Source organism: Xyrauchen texanus, chromosome 3 (assembly GCF_025860055.1).
Source record: "Xyrauchen texanus isolate HMW12.3.18 chromosome 3, RBS_HiC_50CHRs, whole genome shotgun sequence".
Taxonomy (NCBI): Eukaryota; Metazoa; Chordata; class Actinopteri; order Cypriniformes; family Catostomidae; genus Xyrauchen; species Xyrauchen texanus.
Genome location: NC_068278.1, coordinates 55629963 through 55657619, shown reverse-complemented (window position 1 = coordinate 55657619; position 27657 = coordinate 55629963). Strand labels below are relative to the sequence as shown.

Genomic DNA, 27657 nt, shown 5'->3' with positions numbered 1-27657 from the left:
TAATTGGGAATGTGCAATCGTAGGTATGTGTACCTTTGTTTTGTGTGTGTGTGTGTGTGAATGTCAGTTAAGCCACATTTCTCTTTCAGCACACAGTTACTTTGTGTTGTCGTAAGTGTTGTTGATACTAAATAGCATCCACTGTTGTGGGAGGTTCATACCATCCCATTGAGAGTATGCAATGCATGAATCTCACAAAAACAGTCAAGAATATGCCAGGGTCATTTTTCACCCAACCCAACCCAAATAGTTTTTTTTAATTTGTAAAAAAAAAAAAAAAATATATATAAATATATATATATATATATATATATATATATATATATATATATATATATATATATTAATGTGTAATGTCAAATGTCAATGCAAACATCTTAATTGGCCTCCAAATAGGCTTCATTTACTTCATAAAAAAACCCAAATAAAAATCGTCTTATTTTCGGGGTCAAATGTCACCTGGTCATGTTCTTGTAAGATTCAAACCTAATACCTTGATTTACTGTAAACTCCACATGCTATAAAACTTTACAAAACACAGAACAAGCTGCTATGCAGAAAGATAACAAAATAGATTTTATTTAACAGGAAATAGAGGATTGTTATCCATTTTATATGCTTTTAATATGTTTTTATAGTATTTTACTTAAATACAATACAAATAAATAATTCAATTCAAAGCAGTCCAGAACAGTTTGATATACTGTACACAGTGGCCCCAAAACGTATTTGGACACTTAAACCACACTTTAAAATGCATCAGTAAATCAGGTGTCCTAGCAGAGGTGTTGTTCATCTCATTAACTATGGACATGTTCCACTAACGTTTGACCACCAGATAGTGTCCAAATATTCACTTTAGAACAGTAAATCAATTGTTTTGTCATTTAAAATCGAACAAACTTCTTTTTGTGAATTGTTTTGCTTGAGAATTGCGCTTGTGCTACATATCTTTTAAATAAATTCCACTTGGGTTGATATTTTGTTATATAATGCAACAGCATTCATGCATTTGTAAGTGCGGCTTAGGTGTCCTAATACTTTTGAGGCCAGTGTATACCAAGTTTCTCTTTCTCTCACCATCTTTCTGTGTCGTGCATGTAGCTTTAGAGCCGCTCCTACAAGAATTGCAGTCTTCCGTCTATTACAAATAAAAGTAAACAGACCTTTTTAGAAATGTGATCCTATTATTAAGAGCTTGAAGAAAACTCTTTCACACATAACCCATAACTTTAGATAACCGATCTGCTTCACAATGGAATGAAAAGCACATTCATTGATCTGCCTCAGTTGCACATGTTTACCACTTTATATCAACTGGTACGTTTCATCTAGTGCCATGACCCAAAAAGCAACAAAGGAGCAAACAATCACCGAACCCATTTTAAAGAAGCGCAGCTGCTATAGAGAGAGTTGTACATGGAGAAAGTCTTTATCCTCATCTTGCTTTGATCTCTCTCTGTCCCGTCAGCATTATGAACGCAAAAAGTCACACCACTATGGGTAAGAAGTGTGTCGCTGTGTTCCTCCTGCGAGTTTTTCTCCCACGGAGAGGCCTTCCATGTGCGTTCAGACCGACAAACATCTGCCGTCTCTTGTTCTTCCACTGTGCAGACGCGTATGTGTTATACCCATTCTCCTCGATTCGCTCCTTCAAACGGCAGTTCATACCGTAGTTTCTCTAAAACACACAAAGCAAATAGTTGATTACACATTGCCGTTCAGACGGGTCAAATTGACCCGGCTTGTTAAATCGCGGTTCAGCAGTCAATATTTGCCCATTTCTTTATTGGTTGAAATCTGTCACATTCAACCCGATAACGCTCTCTGTATCAAATATGATACACAACGTTTGACAGCTCCTATTTCACTCTCTGTTCCAGCTGAAGAGACAAACATCCTATGGCATGTAAGCTTCAAATGTTTATGGCACCATCTAGTGGTTATTTGTGAAAAAAGGGGTTTCAATGTTTATATCGATCTATTTAAAATGGTGGTGGACTTGCACAAAAAGTGACTCTTATGAGTATTTGCTGAATATAAGCAAGCTTTGATCAAATTGTGTATATTATTTGATTGAACCCCCTGAAATCCATGTATCAAATATGATCTAACAGGCTTTTGAGGTATATCTCTCAATCTCTCTCATTCCATTTATTCCCACCACAAAAAAAATAAACATTTTATAAGATATATTTAAAGTGTGAACTAACATTTCTGTGTATTTTCATATATGCAGCCTGCTTTGCCATTACAAATATCTCATTATTTTACATTACAAGCTATTATGATGTCAATGAATGTTTGGTAAAGGACACTCACCGTTCCATACAACTCTCCCTTCTTGCTGATAGCCAAGTAGTGGTTACTTCCAAGACCTTTGATAGCAACAATACCAACATCCACTGAAGTGATCTCCAGAATACCTGAAATACACAACACAATGCATGAAAGGATATATATATATATATATATATATATATATATATATATATATATATATATATATATATATATATATATATATATATATATATATATATACTTAAGCTTTTTTGATAAACCCCTGACAAAATATTAGACTTTGGCACGTTACTCGACCCTCACCGTTTGTGATGCGGACATGAATGACACCTCAAATCATGCATCCATTGAGGAGAGGAATGCTTTAACTTTTCTGCTATTACCTTAAAATCATATAAGTCATTTAGTTAAAAATGTTCACCCTGCAAATGATAAAACATAGCATGAACTGAAGTAGGCACCCAAGTCATATCTAGAAACCAGAATATAATAGCAACCTGGGGGTTGGGCTATTTAGACTAATTGGGCCAGAAAGCAACCATGCAAAATATTTTGGCAACCACCTAGCAATGCCCAAGCAGCAACACTCAACAGCCTAGCAACCACCAGCCACACTCTAGAACCCCCCAAGAACACCCTGGCAACAACATTTAGCAACCTAACAACCACCCACCCTAGCACATTTTAGCAACCACACAGCAACAACATGGCAGTAAGCATCAACACTCTAGCAACCACCTAGAACATCTTATCAACCACATAGCAATGCCCTAGTAAAAACCACAACACCCTAGTAACCACCTAGATCATTTTAGCAACCACAAAGAAACACCCTAGTAAAAACCAAACACCACAGCAACCACCAAGCCACAACATGGCAATGACCTAGGACATATTAGCAACCACACAGCAATGCCATGGCAACAAGGAACAACACCCTGACAACCACCCAGCCACACCCTAGCAACCACCTAGAACATATTAGCAATGGAAAAAAATCCACAACACCCTAGTAACAACACACAACACTCTAGCAACCACCTAGAACCAAATAGCAACACCCTAGCAACAACCACACCACCCTAGAAATCACATAGAAAAACTAAGAAACAAAACTAAATAACCTTAGGAACCACATAGCAACTGCCTAGCAACAACTCACAACACCCTAGTAACCACCCAGCCACACTCTAGAAACCACCTAGACACCCTAGCAACAACATAGTAATGCCCTAGCAACAACACACATCAGCATCGCAACCACCCAGCCACACTCTAGTAACCACCTAGAACACCCTAGCAACCAAATAGCAATGCCCTAGTAACAACACACAACACTCTAGCAACCACCTAGAACCAAATAGCAACACCCTAGCAACAACCACACCACCCTAGAAATCACATAGAAAAACTAAGAAACAAAACTAAATAACCTTAGGAACCACACAGCAACTGCCTAGCAACAACTCACAACACCCTAGTAACCACCCAGCCACACTCTAGAAACCACCTAGACACCCTAGCAACAACATAGTAATGCATTAGCAACAACAAACATCAGCATCACAACCACCCAGCCACACTCTAGTAACCACCTAGAACACCCTAGCAACCAAATAGCAATGCCCTAGCAACAACACTCAACAGCCTAGCAACCACCCAGCCACACCCAAGAATCCACATAGAACACACTAGCAACCACCTAAAACACCTTACCAACAATGTAGCAATGCCCTAACAACAACCCAAACACCCTAGCAAACACCCAGCCATACTCTAGCAACCACCAAGAACACCTCAGAAACTACATAGCAAATCCCTAGCAACAACCCACAACACCCTAGCAACCACCAAGCCACACCCTGGAAACCACATTGCAACACCATTTCAACCACCCAGAACACCCTAGCAACCACCTAGCAACAAACCTAAAACACCATAGCAACCTCAAAGCAACTCCCTAGCAACAAACCACAACACCCAAGCAACCACCTAGAACATATTAGCAACCACACAGCAATGCCATGGCAACAAGCCACAACACTCTAGCATCATGTTGCAGAGTTTTACATGGCCAATCACCTCTCACATTTTCTTCAGAAATGTGAAAGTATAGTTTGAATCACCAGTTATGCTTAAAACTCACACAATGAATAACAATTTTTAGGAACACCAGGAACAAACGTGTGTGTGAAGAGGTCAGAGGTGAAATAACCGTTTTGCTTGACCTTTGCTCACCTGCACATTTGAATTCAGTTCACAACACTGTGGACACACACTCTCTTTCTTTCCCAAGGGACCATGTGACGCCTGGTTATCAGACACTGATAACCTCCTCCGGTCGTGGGTGTGAACCCTGAGGCCGGAGTGACAGGGGGTTTGCTCAGGCTGCTCTTTGATCAGAGAAAATGTGCTGAAAGATGCTTCTATCATGACAGCTAAAGTTGCCACTCAAACACAGTTCTGCTGCCCCCTACAAAGGACACACTGGTTTGTCTTTGGATTGGGTGCTTCCACAGGACAGAAGCTTATATATCTGTTTTATATGACTGTTAAAATCACACTTCAAAGTGACCATCCCACTTTACAAACCTGTTAGTCTGAGTGGCATTGGTAAGGTTATGCAAAGTTTCATGTGTGGTTAAGGTTTTAATGTTATGCTATGAGTTAGGGGTACACAATACATAATTGACCATGCCTGTATTAGTGATAGACTGATATATCGACTAGACAAATTAGCTGATATTTGACCATTTCCAGATTACTGAATCGCTTGGCTGATTAATAGAAGTGTTTATTCCCCCTTCAAGTATTGTGTAAAAACAGAGATGATAACCAGATGTTAACCATGAACAGAGATGTTAACCAGTTCCAATGATTACTTCAAGTCTTTAGCTGCCACTCTAGGGGTCATTTTTTTGTATGTATTTTTTTGTTTTAACCTTATTAAGCATTTTGCGGTGTGCCCTATGAGTCATCTTGATGGGATGGCAACGTCTAGGAAGCGTAACTACAGTACAAAATCATCTCCATTTATAGACAATTTGTCTAATTGGGGACAGATGAATATCTGAGCACTTCGAGATAACTTTGTAACCGTTTCCAGCTTTATGCAAAGCAACCATTCTTGATCATAGGTCTTCTGAAATGTCTTTTTTGCGAGGCATGGTCCACGTCAGCAGATGCTTTTTTTGAATAGCAAACTTAAAATGTTTGAGTGGTTTTTATAAGTCAAAATAGCTCTAACCCTCACCTCCAATCTCGTTTCATTAATTGGATGCCAGGTTTGCCAACTCCTGACTAATCCGATTTGGTTGATTTCATTAGACTATGGGTCTACAAACTTTTTCCAACCTACACTGTGAATGTTTGAATGATGTATTCAGTATGTACAAGAATAATACAATAACTTGTGTTTTATTATTTAAAACAGATTGTGCTTTTTCATTATTATGAACCTAAATGTATGTATTTCTACATAAATGCAGGTCATTTCAAAGGGTTCACATACTTTATCTTGCCACTGTATATAGTTGTTAATTAGACATTATATAATAGCTGATATCATATATTACAAATATTTTATCTCAAATATTAAATATATTTTAGCTTTATTGTGAATGTATCTATATACTGTATATATATATATATAAAAACCAATATGTAAATATTAAATATTTTCATATATATCAATGAACATAACAATTTAGATCTTAAAATGTATTGTGAACACTAAACAATATACATCAGGGAAGTTTTTTGTTCAATCAATACATAGATTTTAGGCAAAAATGTTATATAATTTCAGCCATCCTATCAGTTATCAGTAACATAAGTATTTATCAGTGTCAGACAAATAATCTATATATTGTTGCATCACTAATATGTGAATGTGAGAGCATGAATGTTTCCATGTGGGTGCACAGGCAATGCCAGTGTGTGTGTGTGTGTGTGTGTGTGTGTGTATGTGTGTGCATGTGGCATGAGCGAGGTCTCGGGTTGCAGGTATCGAGTGAGACGGTAAAACTATCTGACTGTTCTGTGTACTCTCAGCACTGGGATGAAAGCATGAAAGGAAGCATCAACACAGACAGACTGACAGTGAGACGGATTAGAGAAGCATCAATGACCAGTGATCAAAGAGCAGAGAGAAACCAGACTGCAGCTCAATGAAGCTCTCCCACACACACACCTGAACCACCAACAGTTTCAAGTGAAATCAAGCAAAAAATATGTGGTTGACACACATGCATACATGCCTGCCATATGTTTGTACCACACACACACACACACGCGCGCATGCATGCACTAGTGAATATTCCACTCTTGTTTTGGACATACTTGACTGCATTTATGTTTCTCATGATCTTCAAAACCCTTTGATCAAAAGGTTTACGCTTAAATGCTCGGAATTAGATTATTAGACAAAACATTTTACAAAACTAAAATTTTCATGTAAAAACAATTGGACCAGATAGTGACGGAAAAGCAGCCAGCAAGTGTCCAACACACATGAAGTTTCTTGAGAGAATGACCAGTGTGTGCAGAGCTGGAATATAGACGCAGGTTGGCTACTTTGAAGAAGCTCAAATATAAGATAGTTTTGATTTGTTTTCGTATTTTTGGTTACTACATAATTCCCATAGTTCCATTTGTGTTATTTCATCATTTCGATGATTTCACTATTATTCTAAAATGTGGAGAATAGCAATAATAAAGAATGCGTAGGTGTGTCTAAACTTTTGACTGGTAGCGTATAGCCTTGCTTTGAAGTTCCAAGTCAATGAGGGCACACTTAACTAACCACAAGAGAGCTCAGCCAAGCCATTACAGTAAATCTCTTTGTAATCCCACCTCTGTTTAACACATGCAACTCAAACACCTGCGAGTGACAGAAAATTTGAGAAAAAAGTCACAGCAGATGTCAAGAAACATGCCAGGATGTCAAATTAAAACGGGCCAGTTTTTCTTTGCACGCGGCCTTGTTTTCCTGAGCACGCTACGCTCTGTTGCACATTGCTAAATGCTGCGTTGAACGGGAAGCATAGTTGTTTGTTTGGAAGTTCATTTTCCACAATGCTCAGCCAAAATATACTGTAATTTACAGCTAGCATGATGGTGTCTGGTGCTTAAAAATGCCATTTTAGAGTGTAAAAAAAATAAATAAACACTTACAGTTTCCTAAAACGAACAAGGCAATGTGAGCTTAGCGCCCAAATTAATGTTGCATCATCGCCATTTGCTGTTGTACGTAAGAGGAGTTTGCATTCATTTTATTGTGTTGATGGAGACATGCATCCATCTGTAGCACACATGGTAGCCATCTCGCTCTGTACTGGTGGTCTCCTGAACGTCCGGCTAATGTCTGAATCATCCTGACTGCTTCCTGCGTTTGGTCGACAACTACAAAGAGGATCTTTAAAGACATGATAGTAGAGGATCATTTAGGTGCAACAAATAAACTTAGTCTTGAACATTCTGTCACATCCAATTTTTAGCCATCTTCCCTTTCATATAAAGTGAGCTATCAGGCAAAAACACAATTAGGCTACAGACCTAAATGGATTTCCCATTCTGTCACGCACTCGATGTTGTGTCGATTGTAGTGACACAAGGGGCTACTTTCGGGAGCTTCCGATACCTCTGAATATGAACAGAATTTGCATGTTCCGCCCCCGGACATCCGGTATAATCCAGGGATCGTGCATCTGTTCAGTCGGATTCTTTCTTTGGAGCCGAGCAGTTGTGTGATCAGCGAGCTGAGACACTCACTACTGTTCCATTGCTGTTCCAGAGCATTGCTGTTGGATCCTATGGCGCATTACCAGTGACTTTCTCCCTTCTCTGCCCACCAGTGCTGTCCACGCCCCTGAGCGATTCGACAGCGTTTCCTAAAAGAGTATATTTCCTCTAAAAGTGTTTACACATTGGCGTTGAACGTCTTTTTAAAGACGTGTCTTTTTCAAGATGCCTTTCCGCCTTTGTGTAGTTCCTGGATGCGGTAGTTATCTCTTTGCTTCTGACGGTCATATATGCTGCCTCACCTGTATGATCACACTGAGGCAGCGTTTATGAATGGTTAATGTTCTTATTATGAGACCGTGACCATGGCAACGTTGCGGTCGCGGCTTTCCTTCCTTAAAGGAAACGCCACTCCAGCTGCCCCCCCGCATCACACCTTCTTCCAACGGGATTGAGACCGACTCAGCCGGCGATTTGAGGAGAAAATCCCTGCGGTCCACCCGTACCCCTGTACGCTCGTCTGCTTCCGTCCGGGCTCGATGTGAGACCAGCTTGCCCCACGGCCAGTTCGATGTCTCCTTCAGACCCCCAAGCTTTATGAGTATATCGCCGGTACATCAGAGAGCGTCGTGGCGTCTGACGCTGAGGACTCGACTGGTCTGCCACCTTCGGGTCTGCTCGCCCACTCTGAGACCGACACGCAGATGTCCGGCAAGCTTGCCCGGGCTACCGAGAGCACTGGGCTGGACTGGAACTCACCGCCCCCCCCTCAGCCGTCACAGTTAGACGACTGGTTCCTCGGGTCAGGGCGCAGCTCACAGCCATGCCCCTCCTCAGTTCCTTTCTTCCCGGAAGTGCATGACGAGCTGACGAAGTCTTGGAGGGCACCTTTTTCTGCCCGAAACCGACCTCCTCGCTCGTCTGCTCTCACTACCCTTGACGGTGGGTTGGCCCACGGGTATACGGAGGCCCCCCAATTGAACAAAGTGGTTGCGGTGCGCCTGCGCCCGCAAAGCGGCCACCTGGCAGGATCGTCCAGTACTCCCCTCCAATGCCTGTAGGACTATGTCGTCCCTGGCATCCAAAGCCTACAGCGCCAACGGACAGGCCACTTACGCTCTGCATGCCACGGCCCTCCTGCAAACCCATCTCCTTTTTTGGATACGATGAAGTAAGGGCTGTAGAAACCCTTCTCCATTTGCACGACATGCAAATTCTGTTCGCCAATTTGGCATTGGCCTTTTTCATATTCAGAGGTATCCGAGGCTCCTGAAAGAAGCCCCTTGTGTCACTACAATCGACCATCAGGGAACGAGGGTTACACTAGTAACCTAGACTATCAGATGCTGTGCTTGATTTTTGAAACAACCCTTACAAAAATTTTGCTACTGCTACTTATCATCAAAATTGTCAAAGAAACATCACCAAATGTTATTTAGCATGTGGCATATTTAGCCTGACTCAGTGTTAGCATGAAACCCAGTTCCACTCAGACACAGACAGCAGATCGCTACTTCATCAAACAGAATCAGCGCTAGAGGAAGCACGTGGGACAGCTTTACACTGGAATCCCCATAAAACACCATAAACCTGTTTGAGTCTCTCACAAGCACAGGCCAGACGCTGTGTTAAACACCCCCCATTGTGCTATAATCATTAGACTGATTACATTCTTGAAGACCTTTAGGCCCACATACAATTCTATTTATATAATGAAGGAGACCATACTCAATGTAGGACACCAGCAAAACATTTTATTTTTAAACTTCAAAAAAAGTATGAAACATAATTTAGCATAGAATGAAAAAGTCTTTGTGATAGATTCTAATCCAAGCAGCATCCAAGAGAAGTGTGCATCATCACTAGCATCACCAAACGGAATTGCAAAAAGTACTAATTGCTTTCAAACTGGTATCCTGAACACTCTCACTGTCTGCCATTGGTGGAGCAAACAGATAGTCCTTCCCCAAACTCACACCATTGGTTGAGCCAATGTATGCTCTGCCGGCTGATCAGAAAGCTCAAACAAACAGAGAAATGTTTTGACAGTGCCAATGAGCAACATTCAATCTATGAATGGCTTACTTATAGTTGTGACTTTATATTAATCTTTGACAGGAGAAAGTATTTTAACATTGATAACACATTACACATTACATTTTGATTTAATAAAATTACAACGGGTGATACAGCCGTAGGCTATGCATACTGTTTTCTGTTGTCTACTGACAAATTGAATGTATAAAATGTGCTAATGTTCAACATGAAATAAGTGTTCGCAAATTAATAAATAATAATAATATTAATTTGCTTTCGTCTATCAACAATTGATTGGATTGTCAAAGTAATATCTATATGACAGGTGGTTGTAGGAGAGCTTGATGACATCAGCCAAAAAGAAAAGTCGTTTCAGAGGTGGAGGAAGTTATAACATTTTGATGAAAGATTGCAAACATATTTTTTAAATGTGTATTAAGAACGTAAATTTCCTTTTAACATTTAAGAGTCATTTCTACCTTATCTGACTCTTAACACTTTAAGATCTGAGGGTGTTTTTTCTTTATTTTCAGATTTCCTGTTTCAGTGGCATACCCAAAATTCAAGGCTTATAACAAAAAACAAAAAGAAGGTGAAGTGTTTGGTATCATTGTAAAGAAAAAAAAAAATGATATAAACTCTCAACCTAAGAAACTGCTAAAAAATGTACTTTTTTTCTTATTTGAGATTATACATCTCTGGTTGTAAATAAGGTGGCTACGAATAACTGCTTTTGTTTTGTCACAAGCACGTCAACTGTAGCTGAGAGAACTTTTGTGTTCATGCAACAAAGCAATCAAAAGTTATAGCATTACTAATATAATTTATCCTAGTATATAAAATGTCTCTAAGTGTCCAAAAGCCTATCCAAACAAAAAAAACATAATAATTGTACATAAGATCTATTAACACATTCAAACACAACAACGACTAAAGGTTTGCATAGCATGTAGACATGAATTTAGTTCATGAGTTTCATTCTGTGCCATTTGAGTCATAATTGAGTCTGTGTCATGCACTTGGCGCCATCTCCTGGTGGTCATATGTAACATTGTTCTTTGTGTGGATTATCTAATGATCGTTCGAAAGATAATCGCCTCTAAATAATGGTATGTGATATTTTATTTTGCATTTATTTTTCATGAAATTGTGGTATATAAGTAACACCAACAGAAATGTCAAAGACATATACTGTTTTTACTGATTACAATAATACTGTATGTACAATGCTAAAATTTACATAATTTATCAACATGGAACACTTCTGATTTGTCAGCAAATCTCAAAGCACCTATTCATCCAAAATTATATTCTGGTTGATTCAGTAATATTAAATATAATTTTTTGAAGCACAAATTTTAGGTCACCAGACAAAATAAGTTTTAATTATTTTTCATGATGTTTCATGGCCATGTCTTTTAGCATTACATTGAAATAATGACCCTTTTTTGCATTTAACATCATCCCAAATACAGGATACATCAAAGATTTGTGCATCACAGCCATCAGAATGATGTCACACCCCTCACAAACCCATTGTCTCTTTCTTTCTTAGCTAAAGCTTCCTTTTCAAAAGCATGACATCATTCAGAGGCACCTTAAAAAGTCAGTCTTTCCAAAATCACGTCTTGCCTAAGAGCAGCATAACTACTGCCGTATCCATTTCCAAAAACAGTGGATCTGTGGTATAAAGACCAGTGTAATTTCACCCGATGAGGATTATTCTTTTGTCTACTCCCATTGCTGAACGTGAAAGACGTTCACCTTTGATGTGTAGATGGTGATATTCACATCACGCCATTCATGAAACTCTGCCTGCTAACCCAACAGTAGCTACACTGTTTCTCACTCTGATGTATTCATAATGCTGAAAATGAAGCACTGGATATTATGTACAATATGTGTGTTATGAAAATACAAGACAGGGAAATATATTATAGAGTTGTGAAAACGTTCCTGTGGAGGTGAGGGCGTGGTTGAGCGGGAAAGCGTTGGGGAGAGAGAAAGTGGTAAGGACATCCACCTGAGATGAAATGTGACTAATTAATAGTTCTATGGTCATAGTGAGAGTCGGTGGAGATGAAAGGCGACCAGTCCACAGAGAGGAGTGACACACCAGAGACTGTGTATTTATGATCATAGACTTTTTACAATTGTTACTGAAAAGCTGGACCTTATTTCAATTTATGCTGATAATGGCCATTTTTTATACAGTATTATCGCAACATGATCACAAGGGAAGTCTGCATGTTGCTTATGAATGTTCCAATACCCTGACATCGACCCCGAGTTACTGACAAGTGCAATCTCCTTTCAGACATTTTTGCATCAATTCAAGAGTGTTGATCTTTTCCTTTGGTGCATTGCATCAGAAGCCTCAGAGAACCGGGTTCTCGTCCCACATTGAAACCAGGAATTAATTGGATTTGCATAAAATATGACGAGCGCAATTCAAAGGTTCCATTTTCTTTCTAAGATTACATTTTTACTACAACTAGGGTTGCCACTTTTGAAGTTGTAAAATATGGGACACTAGGGTTGTTGACCCTTGCTGGCTGATGGGGGGGCTGAGATTCCAGGAGACATTGTTAGATTGTCTCCTACAACACCATCCAAAATGTTAGCATGTTTCAGAACAATTTCTGGACTTTTCAGACGGTTCCTTACACACCGTAGGCAAAATTTCCAATGAATATCAAGTTTATATTCACGATCTTGAACTATTTGCCGTTACGCTATTGGACCAGCTTAAATATAGAATGAATCCCGTATTTTAAGGGACGTGTAGCAACCCTATTTACTATAAACAATTAACGTTCAAAAACACTTCCTGACTCAGCCACTGGGGGCAGTGGTTCGAGTATACATTAGCACGGTCCAAGTATACATCAAGAAATGTCATTCTACTGTTGCCGAATTCACTGTGAGATCAGTCTGTTTAACGGTATTGGCTGATTGGCCAATTAACAAAAGAGCTAACTCTCGCTTGTGTCTTTTCCAAAATCTACCAGCCCGGTCAACGGATAATGCACATGGTTTAATTTTACCATACATTTAAACATCTCAATTGCTATCATTAAAGTCTATATGAAGTAAAAATCAGCATTAAATCGGCCATTGTCCACCACTTTCAAATCTATTGGTATCAGCAATTGAAAAATTAATGTCTGTCGACCACTACCGAAAACAGACTAGCCACTTCTCAAAACTTAATTCAAAAGCTTTAGAGTGGGTGGTTACACTTTCTATTAGGTGTCTTTAACTACTATGCAGCATTAAAATACACTCACTATGCACTTTATTATGAACACTATGGCCCTAATAAAGTGCCCAACATGGTCTTCCACAGTTGTAGACGATCCGCCTCAAGGTTCGACGTGTTGTGCATTCTGAGATGCTATTCTGCTCACGACAGTTGTACAGAGTGGTTATCTGAGTTACCGTAGCCTTTCTGTCAGCTCAAACCAGTCTGGCTAATCTCTGTTGACCTCTCTCATCAACAAGGCATTTCCGTCCGTGGAACTGCCGCTCACTGGATGTTTTTTGATTTTGGCACCATTTTGAGAAACCTGTTGTGTAGTGACTGTTGTGTATGAAAATCCCAGGAGATCAGCAGTTACAGAAATACTCAAACCAGCCCCCCCATTTGATGGTTGATGTGAACATTAGCTGAAGCTCCTGAACTGTATCTGCATGATTTTATGCACTGCACTGCTACCACAATATTGGGAAATAATTGCATGAATAAGTGCAAAGCTTTACCTCTTTTGTAAGACGCTTCGGATAAAAGCGTCTGCCAAATGAATAAATGTAAATGTGTATGTGGCAGGGCGGAGGGCGGGGCTGGGACATGATTCCGCACACCCGGCTCCTAATCAGGCTAATTAGCCCTCAAGAGGGATAAAGGCCGACCAAAGACGGCAGTGCGACAGAGAGAGAGATTTACAGGCAGCTGTCCGACACCTGTGTGTGTGTTTGTCTTTTTGGTTCAGTTTTATATTAAACTATTATTTATATCGTTAAGCCGGTTCTCGCCTCCTCCTTTCCATTAATCCCTTTACAGTGTACTTGATAAAGTGCTTGGTGAGGGTACAAACAATACAGTGTATTTATTGAGTAATTACATGTTGTTCTGGAAAATTCTCACAAGATTCACATTTGTTGCTACTGAGGTTGAGGTACGGGTTGGTTTAGTGTTAGGGGTGAGGGTTAGGGTTAGGTTTAGGGTTAGAGGTAAGGTGAAGAGATCACTAATAGGCCTCTTTATTATCTAAAATGTTTTTTTTTTTTTAGAAAGCAATTATATAAAATGTTGACCAAATGGCAACTGTTGCTTAAAAATCTCAAGTTTGTGATTGTTCTGTCTGATCAAACTGTTGGAGGGCAACGTGTGTTTGTGTAGTATCAGACATCAATGTGACATCTGCCTGTGTAAACATGTAATCAAGCCTTCAGAGGTGATCAGGCGTTGAGAGGAAGTGTCTCTCTGTGTGTGTGTGTGTGTGTGTGTGTGTGTGTGTGTGTTTCCTCCTGATGGACACTTCTCTGATAACACCACTGACACAAAACACTCAACCAGACGGAGCAAATCTACACTCTAAGTCAAACATCATACATTTCTTAATTTTTTTTTTTTTAATGTTTACAGCTAATTTATTCACAGCCGAGTAGCTAATTTAAATGGTGTTCAGCACAGCTGGTTGCCCTTATGTCTATAGTTAGCACATGTTAGTGTGTTTGAGCGATAATCAGGAATAGCAGCAACGATACACATGTTCTCACTTATGTGCTCACAACGTTAACAATCCATAAAGAGTCTCATGAGAGAAATAAACATCAGATTAAGTCAAAGTTATTTTATCGCGAGGTTTGAGTAAAATAAATGTGACAATAATCACCAATTTGTTTTCAGATGGTAAACATGTTATCCCAAGGATAGTTCACCCAAAATGTAAAACTCTAATTACTCATTTACTTATAAGTGTCCATTTGCTTTCTATTAATTCTCAGAGCTGTCTAGGCGAACAATAGCAATGTTAAAGAGATCTTTGGGTCATTTTTCTTCCCTATGGGGAGTGCTAACCATCCACCATCTACTATTATGAGATATATTTGATTTTAATAGCACCAGACACATATAATCATAGGCTGAATAGAGAGATCTCATGGCCTTGAAAAAGAAGGGATGTCAATGTGGAACAGCAAGCAAACACAAACATACAGTCACACATAGAGGAAACAGGAAGACCCTTATCTGCACATGGGCTCCAGATGAGTAATGGCTAATTAACTCACTCAACACAGAAAACACATTTTGCATCCCTCTGACTTTAAACAAGAACAATATAGCCTTGGTAGGTCTGTTCGGGATGGCCAAACAGAACCATTGATCAGTCTTATAAAGGATGTTTCCTTTACTGGTTAATTACGTTCAGATTTCTGGGTGTCAGGACACAATTGTGCATTATAAGGGTGATATTATACACCCAATGGCCCCATTCCTCAAATGACCCATTTATTTTGTTTGTTCAATACGTACAGCTAATTTCAATTACAGGGCTTCGAAATTCACATTATTATTCCTTGGTGGTTAATGAGAACTTCATAAACAATATGGATTCTAATTTCACATCACAATGTTTTTGCTTAGGCATATCTAATACCAAATGACACAATACAGTAACACTTAATCATAACTTCCATTAAAAACATTAGATAACAAACATGATTGCTTATATGATGCATAACAGAGCATGAGTTAGATTTAAATATTAAGAATTAAACTTTGATCTATATGTTTTCTAATATTTTGTTGCTGTTAATGACTTACTAATGAAATGAATGACATATTATTTCCAATATTTCATTTATGGGGGTTGTGTATAGAATTAATATTGTTATTCATGAGTTGTTCATGAATTCATTAATTTAATCTTTCATTTATATTACAATCTGAACTAATATTATTGCATTATATTTTTTTATATATCACCGTAAGTGAATGTACATTCAAACTGTTAGAAATATCATTAAATGTTGATTTATACATACCAAACTACCATTTGGTAATAATTACATAAGAAAGTAGTAACACTTTACAAGAAGGTTGTATTCACTACTTTTAGTTAACAACATTAGTTAAGTGAAATAACAATGACAATAATTTTTCAGCAGTTATTAACCTTGGATAGTGTTAAAGGAATATTCTGGGTTCAATACAAGTCGAGATCAATCGAGAGCAGTTGTGGCATAATGTTGATTACCACAAAAATAATTATGATTAGCATTTTTGATTTGATTTTCTGTAATAAAAATAAAAAAATAAATCTGGGTTACAGTGAGACACTTACAATGGAAGCGAATGAGGCCAGTCTGTAAATGTTAAAATACTCACTGTTATAAAAATATAGCCACAAGACGTAAACAATATGCTTTAAGGTTATTTACTAATAACCTTTTCTGTGTTATCCATTTTTACAACTTGACGTTGCCGTGACGACGAAACGCTGCAAACCCTTTAACCCCACAAAAATGAAGGTTTAAACAACGTTGCAGCTCAAATTACACTTGAGCTTTAACAGATGAATTCATGTAAGCGCTTTTAAAAAATGATAAGCTTCACATTTCTGCCTTTATACCCTCCGGATATTGGCCCCATTCACTTCCATTGTAAGTAACCTCGATTTTTGCTATTTTTAAAGAAAAGGAGGGACGAGTCGAAAATATTTTTTGCAGTAATCAACATTATGCCACAAATGCTGCCAATAAAGCTTAACTTGCATTGAACCCGGAATATTCCTTTAATTTCAACATTTTGGCTACTTATACATGTTTACATTAAACGTTGTATTGGCCTACATTAACACTGATTATGAACTAACAATGCACAGTTGTATTTTTATAAATGAACATTAACCCAGATTAATAAATGCTGTTAAAATGTATTATCCATTGTTAGTTCTTGATACCCAAATGCATTAACACAAATACAACCTTATTGTAAAGTGTCTAAGAATGTTATAGCCTAGTGAAGTTTGATCATTCATTTTTATGGGGAATTTTCACAACAGTTTGCCCTCCAAATCCAATTTTACATAATGATGTTTTGATTGTGCATGTCTGATATAACTCTATGCACTTCCCAATAATCCCTTCACTTTACCACTGATAAAGTAACGACCAATAAGAACTCACTGTACGGATCGTCTTTACTCTTGGTGCCGTTCACTGTCCCGTCTTTCCCGACCCTGAGGAAGAACTTCTGGAAGGAGAAGAGTTTCCTCTGGCGCACGTCTCCCTGTAGATGTACGTAGCTGCGCACATGCCGGCCGGATGAGGAGATGGATGTGGAGTTGGCGGCCCGGTGCGCCCGCTGCAACCCACACGCGCTGCGACAGGTGCCGGTGGACGCGTCGATCACGGAGGCGGCGAGAAGGTACAGTACAAACAGCGACCAGCATCCAGACACACCGTTACTCACAGTCCATCTCCTCATGGTACTCCACATGGAACATGCTGGTCAAGAAATGTGCATGGATGCTCCTCACCCCGAAAGAACTCTAAATGTGACTCTGTCATCCAGTGAAGGACACTTAAAGTTGTGGAATTGTGTTGAGGAACAAGTCTTAGACGTTTCTGCTCATTAGATGGATATACAAATATGGTTTAATCCCATTTGGGAGTTATTATCATTGTAGATCTCAGTCTTCTTGTATTTCCAGGGGGGGAATGAGTGGATTAGTCCATGGGTGAACCTCAAAATGACCTTGTTCTTGACATCCTGCCTCCTTAAGTGATCTTCCTACCTCCAGGAGGGTCATAGAAATGCTGCTCTCTCTGTTCCCTCCCTAATCCTGTCCGTCATTCTGCAACCCTTCCTCCATTCTCACACACTTTTTGCCCCTCCTTGTCTTGTTCCACCCACCTTGAATTCCCTCTGTTTGGGGTCCGTATGGGCTATGTCTGATAGGGCTTTTTGTGAATGGCCTTTATCTCCTGCTCTTTGATAGTGGACTAGGACGGAAAAAGATGAACAAACCTCACCAGAGGGCAGACTTGATTGGTCCCATCTGAAGATAAGAAGCTTTTAGTCTGATTATGTTTTTAGAATTGTCATGATTTGTTTTGTTTTAGCTTTGGATCATTTCTCTTTCACCCTGTGTATGAATGTGCAGGTCTAACGCAATGCCACGGACTTTACAAGGGAAGTTGAGAGAAAAGGCAAGGGTTAGCGTCAGACTTTTGTTTTCTTTGTGTGTTGTTGGTCTCTATTGCACATTAGACGTTATTCTGCATAGCATAATGAACCATGTAGGCATCTTTCAATTAAAGGATTATTCTGAATTCAATACACTTGACAGCATTTGTGGCACTATTGTCCACTCGACCCTTCTTTTCTTTAGAAAAAGAAGAAGCAAAAATCGAGGTTACATTGAGGCACTTACAATGGAAGTGAATGGGGGCCAATCCGTAAATGTTCCAATTCTCACGGTTTCAAAAGTATAGTCATAAGACATAAACAAGATGTGTTATAATGTGATTTTATTGTGATAAAATCACATACTAACCTTTTCTGTTTAAAGTTATAGACAATTTTACAACTTAATTGCTGTGATGACTAATGCCGAATCAAGTAATCCCCCAAAAAACATGATTTAAACAACTTTACAGTGCAAATAATACTCGAGTTTTAACAGAAGTATTAATGTAAGTGCTTTAAAAAATTATAAGCTTTATATTTCTGCTTTTAAACCCTACAAACTTTGCCCCATTCACTTCCTTTGTAAGTGCCTCACTGTAACCTAATTTTTTGCTTTTACTACAAAGAAAAGAAGAGACGAGTCAAAATATTTTTGTTGTTGTTGTTGTTGTAATCAACTGGAATATTGCTTTAATTAATATTAAAATACATGTAGTTTGTTTGTCCAGGAGTTTTTCAAAGGGGTGGCCAGGCAGGGGCAAGCGATCAGTCTGCGGTGGCACAGAAATGTTTTGGCAGCATTTTTATATCGTTGGACTGTGGTGCCTGCGATGGACTGGCGACCTGTCCAGGGTGTCCCCCGCCTTTCGCCCAATGTTAGCTGGGATAGGCTGCAGCCCCCCGCGACCCTGTACACAGGATTTGCGGTTGACGATGGATGGATGGATGGATGGATGGATGGACTGTGGTGGCGGGGGGGGGGTTCAATGTGGCTACAATGACACCCATGATGGAGAGGTTTGGGGACCTTGGTGTGCACACATGTTAAGTTTGTACATTTGTACAGAGATGATTTCACCTCTAAAGAACTGAAATGACTAAAACAGCAATTGCGAATGGGGTGGTCAGGCATTGGTCCATGGTAGCCACGGCCACCCCTGGCCACCCCCCTAGCTCCGCCACTGTGTTTGTTTAACCTAAGGGTTAACCTTACAAAAACGTACTATGGTAATCATAGTTTCTGTTAAATTACAGTCATTGTTACTAATAATGGTAACTGGGAATATGAGCCGTTAATTTCATAAAACAAGCTTCTTACTCTGTTTGAAAGAGATTATGATTGAACATTTGTAACAAAATAACTGGAGTTAATAAACATTTTTTAATTTAACTTTCTTTCTTCAGCAGGTTTCAATTAAAACATTTAGAGGTTTCTTACCAGAGGCACTTTTGTTGGCTCTGCGCCCCTAGAAGTGCTTCACGGAAATCAACGTCATGTTATTGTGTCACATGTTATTGTGTTGACTCGGTGTGCCAGAAGTTTAACCCTTAAATGACAGACTAGAGTCTTGAGAACAGTATTCAGTCGGTTTAAATTAATTTAAATTATGCGTTGCATATAGCAAAGCCAAAATACAACATCCACGCATGTGGACGCGGGGTCGCACAAGGATAAATATGGAATGAGCAATCAAATTTGTTCACTGAGATTTCCTTTCATTAAATAAGGTGTTGGGTAGGAGGCTAGCTAAAATGTGATGCCTGTATTGTATGTTTCTTGATTGGTTGGTGTCCATGGAAATGAAAGTCAATAAAAGTATGATATCGTACGAGTTCGCCATCTTGAACGAATGACTACACGTTGTCATGACTATGTTGGATGCTTTGAAGAATCTTCACTGAGCTCTTTTCCATACAGCAACAGTTCATAAACAGCTCCATTGAAGTACCATAGTAGTAATCCAACAACTTGTGCACTATACTCAAAGTCTACTGGAGCCATTTGATAGGATTTGTCAGGAATACTGTAGACTGAAATTTAAGTCATTATTACTGCTAATTCTTTGCTGAAGCACTGACATGCCATTAGTGTTAAGATTATTTCGTATTTCACCCAAAATCTCCTTGCTTTTCCACAGTTTGCTGTTGTATTGTGGCAAACTATAATGTATCGCCAGTCACCAATTGCTCCTGTGGTTCAGTTTATCTGCCACTGCTCAAACAGCTCTATCTTATCTGCATTTCCTGCTTTGTTTCCCCCCTGATGTCCCCCCCCTCCACCCCGAATCTTTCACTGGAAATGAGTCTGGCCGCTCATCATTGGTTTTTGCCCCTTCTCAATAAAGAGAGAATAATCACACCAGTAATATGTTTATTTTGATTCTTGGAATATGCAGTAGCCCTTATCCATTCCAGTCATACATTCCTGCATTTTAACATCCAGTGAGAGTGCAAAATGAATTTTTGTAAGGCTTTATTTACGTACATAAGCCATGGATAAAACTCAAATAAAGTCAGATACTTATACTGCAAAACAACCGCTCTGTATGCGGTCTCGTGGTCATGGATTTTATTTGAAAATCATCCAATAGTCAATGCAATTGAAATGTAGCCTTTCCTTCTGGTTTTTTTGGGCCACATGTAATATAAGAAAGATTTACGGGACTTGTGCGCAAGCCGGAGTTTTATCTGTCTCTGTGATCTGGGTTTTAGTTGTTAAGCATATCTCTATTGATCTATCTCAGTGTAATGCCCACCAAATCCAAACGCAGTCACAGAAATGGCATATTGATCTTAGAGTTCCAAAGAAGACAAGTTCCATCATACAAAATCATGTTTATACACAATAGGTCTTTTACATTACATGTCTAAAAGAAACTAGGGTTTTACATTGAAGAAAATATGAGTGGTGGTATTCTGGGTTTTGAGTGTCTTATTTATTTTTGTCATTAACAATTTGTATTGATTCCATACTCAAATTAACAGAAACAGCACATGAAAACACGTAATTAACTTTTATCAATATATGCCCCCGAATGTCCCTCTCCACTGCTCCTCCCTGGCAACCAGCCATCTATGTGACATCTCTTCAAAAGCCGCCACTCTGCCCAACGTGGTGCACCACTTATGAAATGAGGGCGCACCAGCCGACTTCCATCCCCTAAGAATTACCTGCCTAGGGGCCTGGGTGGCTCAGCAAGTAGTGACGCTGACTACCAACCCTGGAGTCGCGAGTTTGAATCCAGGGCATGCTGAGTGACTCCAGCCAGGTCTCCTAAGCAACCAAATTGGCCCAGTTGCTAGGAAGGGTCACATGGGGTAACCTCCTTGTGGTCACTATAATGTGTGGTTCTTGCTCTCGTTAGGGTGCATGGTGAGTTGTGCGTGGATGCTGCGGAGAATAGCATGGGCCTCCACACACGGAGGCAACTGAGATTCGTCCTCCACCACCCGGATTGAGGCATGCCACTACGCCACCATGAGGACTTAGAGGGCATTGGGAATTGGGGAGAAAAGGGGAAGAAATAAAATAATTACCTGCCTGCCGATCATCATGCTGGTAAGGACACAGTTTTTTATATGTTTGTTCCTTATGTTAATACCCAAAATACACAGTCTGGGGCAGAATAAAATCTGAGTGCTCAAGACCTCACAGATAAAATTCTGAACCTTCGACCAAAACTCTTGAATCTTAGTACAGAACCAAAAAACATGGGCTATGTCCCCATCCTCCAACTGGCGTCGCCAGCAAGTTGGTGTCTTTAAGTCCAAGCCTATACAATCTAGAGGGAGTCCAATAAAAAAACGATGCAGAATCATAAATTGAATGAGGTGCACTCTTGCATAGACTAAAATCTCAACGCTCCATCTTCATACAGGTCACCCAGCGTAGCAACACCCTTCTCAATCCAATCTGTCCAGCAGAAAGGGGACTTAATGCACAATTCAGGGTTCAACCAAATACTTGTGGCAACATTCAGGCAAATGTCTGAATTGAACACGCAGGAAACTTTTGTCCACACTAAATACATGTGCGAGATAATGAGATGTGTCTTTACTTCTCCGGGCAGCTTCGTAGAAAGACTTTGCAATGGCAAGATAGGGGCAAGGCCCTCCTGTTCAATAAAGAGCCAGGGAGGGGCTATCTCAGGTGGAAGCGGCCAATGTGCCAAATGTCTGAGACCAAAAGCATAATAGTAAAACAATATATATATACAGTGAGGAAAATAAGTATTTGAACACCCTGCTATTTTGCAAGTTCTCCCACTTAGAAATCATGGAGGGGTCTGAAATTGTCATCGTAGGTGCATGTCCACTGTGAGAGACATAATCTAAAAAAAAAAATCCAGAAATCACAATGTATGATTTTTTAACTATTTATTTGTATGATACAGCTGCAAATAAGTATTTGAACACCTGTCTATCAGCTAGAATTCTGACCCTCAAAGACCTGTTAGTCTGCCTTTAAAATGTCCACCTCCACTCCATTTATTATCCTAAATTAGATGCACCTGTTTGAGGTCGTTAGCTGCATAAAGACACCTGTCCACCCCATACAATCAGTAAGAATCCAACTACTGACATGGCCAAGACCAAAGAGCTGTCCAAAGACACTAGAGACAAAATTGTACACCTCCACAAGGCTGGAAAGGGCTACGGGGAAATTGCCAAGCAGCTTGGTGAAAAAAGGTCCACTGTTGGAGCAATCATTAGAAAATGGAAGAAGCTAAACATGACTGTCAGTCTCCCTCGGACTGGGGCTCCATGCAAGATCTCACCTTGTGGGGTCTCAATGATCCTAAGAAAGGTGAGAAATCAGCCCAGAACTACACGGGAGGAGCTGGTCAATGACCTGAAAAGAGCTGGGACCACCGTTTCCAAGGTTACTGTTGGTAATACACTAAGACGTCATGGTTTGAAATCATGCATGGCACGGAAGGTTCCCCTGCTTAAACCAGCACATGTCAAGGCCCGTCTTAAGTTTGCCAATGACCATTTGGATGATCCAGAGGAGTCATGGGAGAAAGTCATGTGGTCAGATGAGACCAAAATAGAACTTTTGGTCATAATTCCACTAACTGTGTTTGGAGGAAGAAGAATACCATCCCAAGAACACCATCCCTACTGTGAAGCATGGGGGTGGTAGCATCATGCTTTCGGGTGTTTTTCTGCACATGGGACAGGGCTGACTGCACTGTATTAAGGAGAGGATGACCGGGGCCATGTATTGCGAGATTTTGGGGAACAACCTCCTTCCCTCAGTTAGAGCATTGAAGATGGGTCGAGGCTGGGTCTTCCAACATGACAATGACCCGAAGCACACAGCCAGGATAACCAAGGAGTGGCTCTGTAAGAAGCATATCAAGGTTCTGGCGTGGCCTAGCCAGTCTCCAGACCTAAACCCAATAGAGAATCTTTGGAGGGAGCTCAAACTCTGTGTTTCTCAGCGACAGCCCAGAAACCTGACTGATCTAGAGAAGATCTGTGTGGAGGAGTGGGCCAAAATCCCTCCTGCAGTGTGTGCAAACCTGGTGAAAAACTACAGGAAACGTTTGACCTCTGTAATTGCAAACAAAGGCTACTGTACCAAATATTAACATTGATTTTCTCAGGTGTTCAAATACTTATTTGCAGCTGTATCATACAAATAAATAGTTAAAAAATCATACATTGTGATTTCTGGATTTTTTTTTTTTAGATTATGTCTCTCACAGTGGACATGCACCTACGATGACAATTTCAGACCCCTCCATGATTTCTAAGTGGGAGAACTTGCAAAATAGCAGGGTGTTCAAATACTTATTTTCCTCACTGTATATTCGGTTGGTTTCCTGCAGGAAACCGATGGAGTGCGTACTCCAGGTAGGAAAGGAGGTATTGCCCCAAGTGAAGGAGTTCAAGTACCTCGGGGTCTTGTTCACGATTGAGGGGACAATGGAGCGGGAGGTTGGCCGGAGAATCGGGGCAGCGGGGGCGGTATTGCACTCGCTCTAGCACACCGTTGTCACGAAAAGAGAGCTGAGCCGGAAGGCAAAGCTCTCCATCTACCAGTCAATTTTTGTTCCTACCCTCACCTATGGTCATGAAGGTTGGGTCATGACCGAAAGAACTAGGTCGTGAGTACAAGTGGCCGAAATGGGCTTCCTCAGAAGGGTGGCGGGCTTCTCCCTTAGAGATAGGTTGAGGAGCTCAGTCATCCGTGAGAAGCTCGGAGTAGAGCCGCTGCTCCTTTGCGTCGAAAGGAGTCAGTTGAGGTGGTTTGGGCATCTGGTAAGGATGCCCCCTGGCTGTCTCCCTAAGGAGGTGTTTCAGGCACGTCCAGCTGGGAGGAGGCCTCGGGGAAGACCCAGGATTAGGTGGAGAGATTACATCTCCACACTGGCCTGGGAATGCCTCGGGGTCCCCCAGTCAGAGCTGGTTAATGTGGCTCGGGATAGGGAAGTTTGGGGCCATGATTTCCTACATATATTGCAAAATTACAATTCATGTCTTTAGGAGTTAAACAGTTTTAAAACATTGCTGAGTGACCTTTAATTATGTTGTTTTGTTTCTTGTGATGTCAACATTGATCTGTCTCCCCTGTTGTCCTTGTGCACGTTCAACTGAAATAGGTGTCTATGTATTTCTGTGGAACAAAGTTGATTTAATTATTGATCTAGAATCAGTTATAATCTTCTTTATTTAAGATGTGTTATTGTATGACCGAAATTTGAGTCCATCCAATTAAAAATATTGAGTAGAATCAAAAGCATTTAAATAGCAAATCTCAGTGAAGTTGTTGCGATTCACTGTTGTCTGCCCTGTGTTTTGCCTCTGTCATCTGCCCCCCCCCTGCTCTGGGACAGATGAGACTGGCTATTCCTTGACTGTCCCAGAGCAGGGGATTATGGGAAGTGTAGTCCGGGTGGAACAGACTACAGAGGTAAAACACAGGGCAGACAACAGTGAGTAGTAACAGAAGTCTACTTGCATCTAATTGCCTTGACTTAAATTGTTAAATTAATTCTATATGATCACCAAGTTACTTAATTATACAAGTTTTGGAGACGCCATTACTCAATTCAATTGAGGGAACGAGTTGACTAACTTATTAGGGTTTTCAGTCTCTTTTAATTAGAGTTTATTTTATTTGTTTTACCTGCTTTATTGTCCACCAGGTGAAAATCATGACGTGGATTGTTTCGAAAAGTACCAAAACACCTCTCCTCAATAAGCTGTACGATTTGATGTAGCATACTTTTCCATGGCACAAACAGTGTGAGATGGCGTACTAATTTAATACTTCCAGTTAGGGATTTGAACAAGCCCCTAACCCTAAGAATGAGCAATGGTATTGAACATAAATGCAGTAGATTAAAGCCTGGCTTCGAAATCTCTGTCTCTTTGAACATTGTTCTTTTTCCACTCATTCTAGCCAAGAGCAGTTTTGCAGTCACTAAATGTAAATATTTAATGGACTGAGTGTCCACTGAAGGTGTCAGGGTGTCCGTTTGCAGCGATGGTTTCTTGTTTTGCATCTTTTAGACACGTTTGCCATTAAATCATTAAGTTTGACCTGAACTTACATCATCAGTAGATGAATGGATTGGTTACGACAGAATTTATTTACAGGTCATAGCTTGTAAACTGTCTCATTGAGCTTTTAAATGGCTCTATGCGGTCATGATATTGCAATGTGTGTGGTTGTGCGCCTCCACAAGTGATCTGCCATCAGTCCGAGGTGTAAAGCTAGACAAGTAGTTTTAATTAACTAATATCATGGAGTTTTCTGCTTTTAGTTTAATCAGAACTATCGAATCAGGTCTCTCTCTGTGACTAGAGGTCAGAATTATTGATTGATGTGCAGGAAAGGGAAGTCACTTCGTCGGCATTTAAGAATCGCTTTGTGCATTCGGACCTCCTTTGCTGGAAGCACATTAAGGTAACGTGTGATTATATAACCGAGCCAAAATTAAGGTTAAGTCATGCGCTTTGTCATGGAACACATGAAATCGAGTGCACTAAGATGGTGTGGCGTTGCTGACAAATTGTGATCATTCTGTGCTCTAGCTGACAACAGGTTTGTGCCAAGTGGATCTCAGGTTATAAGGGACAGAGGAACTGGCCCAATCTGGCCAAATTCAACCTGACCTCTGTAATGGAGCCTGGGTTGGCATGGTATGGATTGCAGAGTCACTGCTTCCAATTTTACAGTGACCTGAAAAGTGTTCCTAGTAAAGAACAAACAATAGGTGAGTGACAGGCTTCATTTACTTGTATTCTAAGCAGTACGGTTTCTTGAACCCCTAATATTTCAGCTTGTTGCATCCAAAACCCTAGACTTCATTAGCTCCAAAAGTCTTAAGACCACTAGTGAAAATGCAAAAATATTTTTTTAAACAAATTATATTGTCAGATTAACAATTTGAGTGACAAGAAGAATGTACATTTTTTTTGTATTATTTATTAATATGTGTATATATATATATATAAACTCCACTCAAACCTTTTCTTTTTGTTTTTCTGCTTCAAAAGTGGCTTTTTCTTTGCAATTTTTCCCATAAGGCTGCACCCCTGAGTCTTCTCTTTACTGTTGTACATGAAACTGGTGTTGAGCGGGTACAATTCAATGAAGCCGTCAGCGGAGGACATGTGAGGCGTCTATTTCTCAAACTAGAGACTCTGATGTCCTTATCCTCTTGTTTAGTTGTACATCTGGTCTTCCACGTCTCTTTCTGTCCTTATTAGAGACAGTTGTTCTTTGTCTTTGAAGAATGTAGTTACACCTTTGTATGAAATCTTCAGTTTTTTGGCAATTTCAAGCATTGTATAGCCTTCATTCCTCAAAACAATGATTGACTGATGAGTTTCTAGAGAAAGCGGTTACTTTTTTTTGCCATTTTTGACCTAAAATTTGACCTAACACGCCAGTCTATTGCATACTGCAGCAACACAAAAACAAACACAAAGACAATGTTAAGCTTCATTTAATGAACCAAATAGCTTTCAGCTGTTTGATATAATGGCAAGTGATTTTCTAGAACCAAATTAGCAATTTAGCATGATTACTCAAGGATGTGTTGGAGTGATGGCTGCGGTCTAGATTTTATGAAAAAAATATTTTTTTCAAATAGTGATGGTGCTGTTTTTTACATCAGTAATGTCCTGACTATACATGTGATCAGTTGAATGCCACTTTGGTGAATTACAGTGCCAATATTCCAAACTTTTGGCCGCCAATATATATATATAATATAATTATAATAAACATCTCATTTGGGGTTTTTAGTACAGTTGTTATACAGTATATTGTGTAGTCTAATGCCCAAAGCTGTAACAGATTTTGCACACAGAACAACAAACACAGCAGAGCCACAAAAGATCTTGATCACATC

At 39.8% G+C, this 27657-nt stretch overlaps 1 protein-coding gene across 1 annotated transcript; it reads right to left on the bottom strand.

Annotated features, from left to right (window-relative positions):
- Window positions 1-561: 561 nt before the first annotated feature.
- Window positions 562-17811, bottom strand: fgf10b (fibroblast growth factor 10b). The gene is made up of 3 exons (XM_052111532.1): window positions 17278-17811; window positions 2323-2426; window positions 562-1681 (listed from the first exon to the last, which is right to left on the bottom strand). The coding sequence occupies exons 1-3, from the start codon at window positions 17588-17590 to the stop codon at window positions 1490-1492; spliced, it is 609 nt and encodes a 202-aa protein (XP_051967492.1). The 5' UTR covers window positions 17591-17811; the 3' UTR covers window positions 562-1489.
- Between the last annotated feature and the right edge of the window lie 9846 nt (window positions 17812-27657).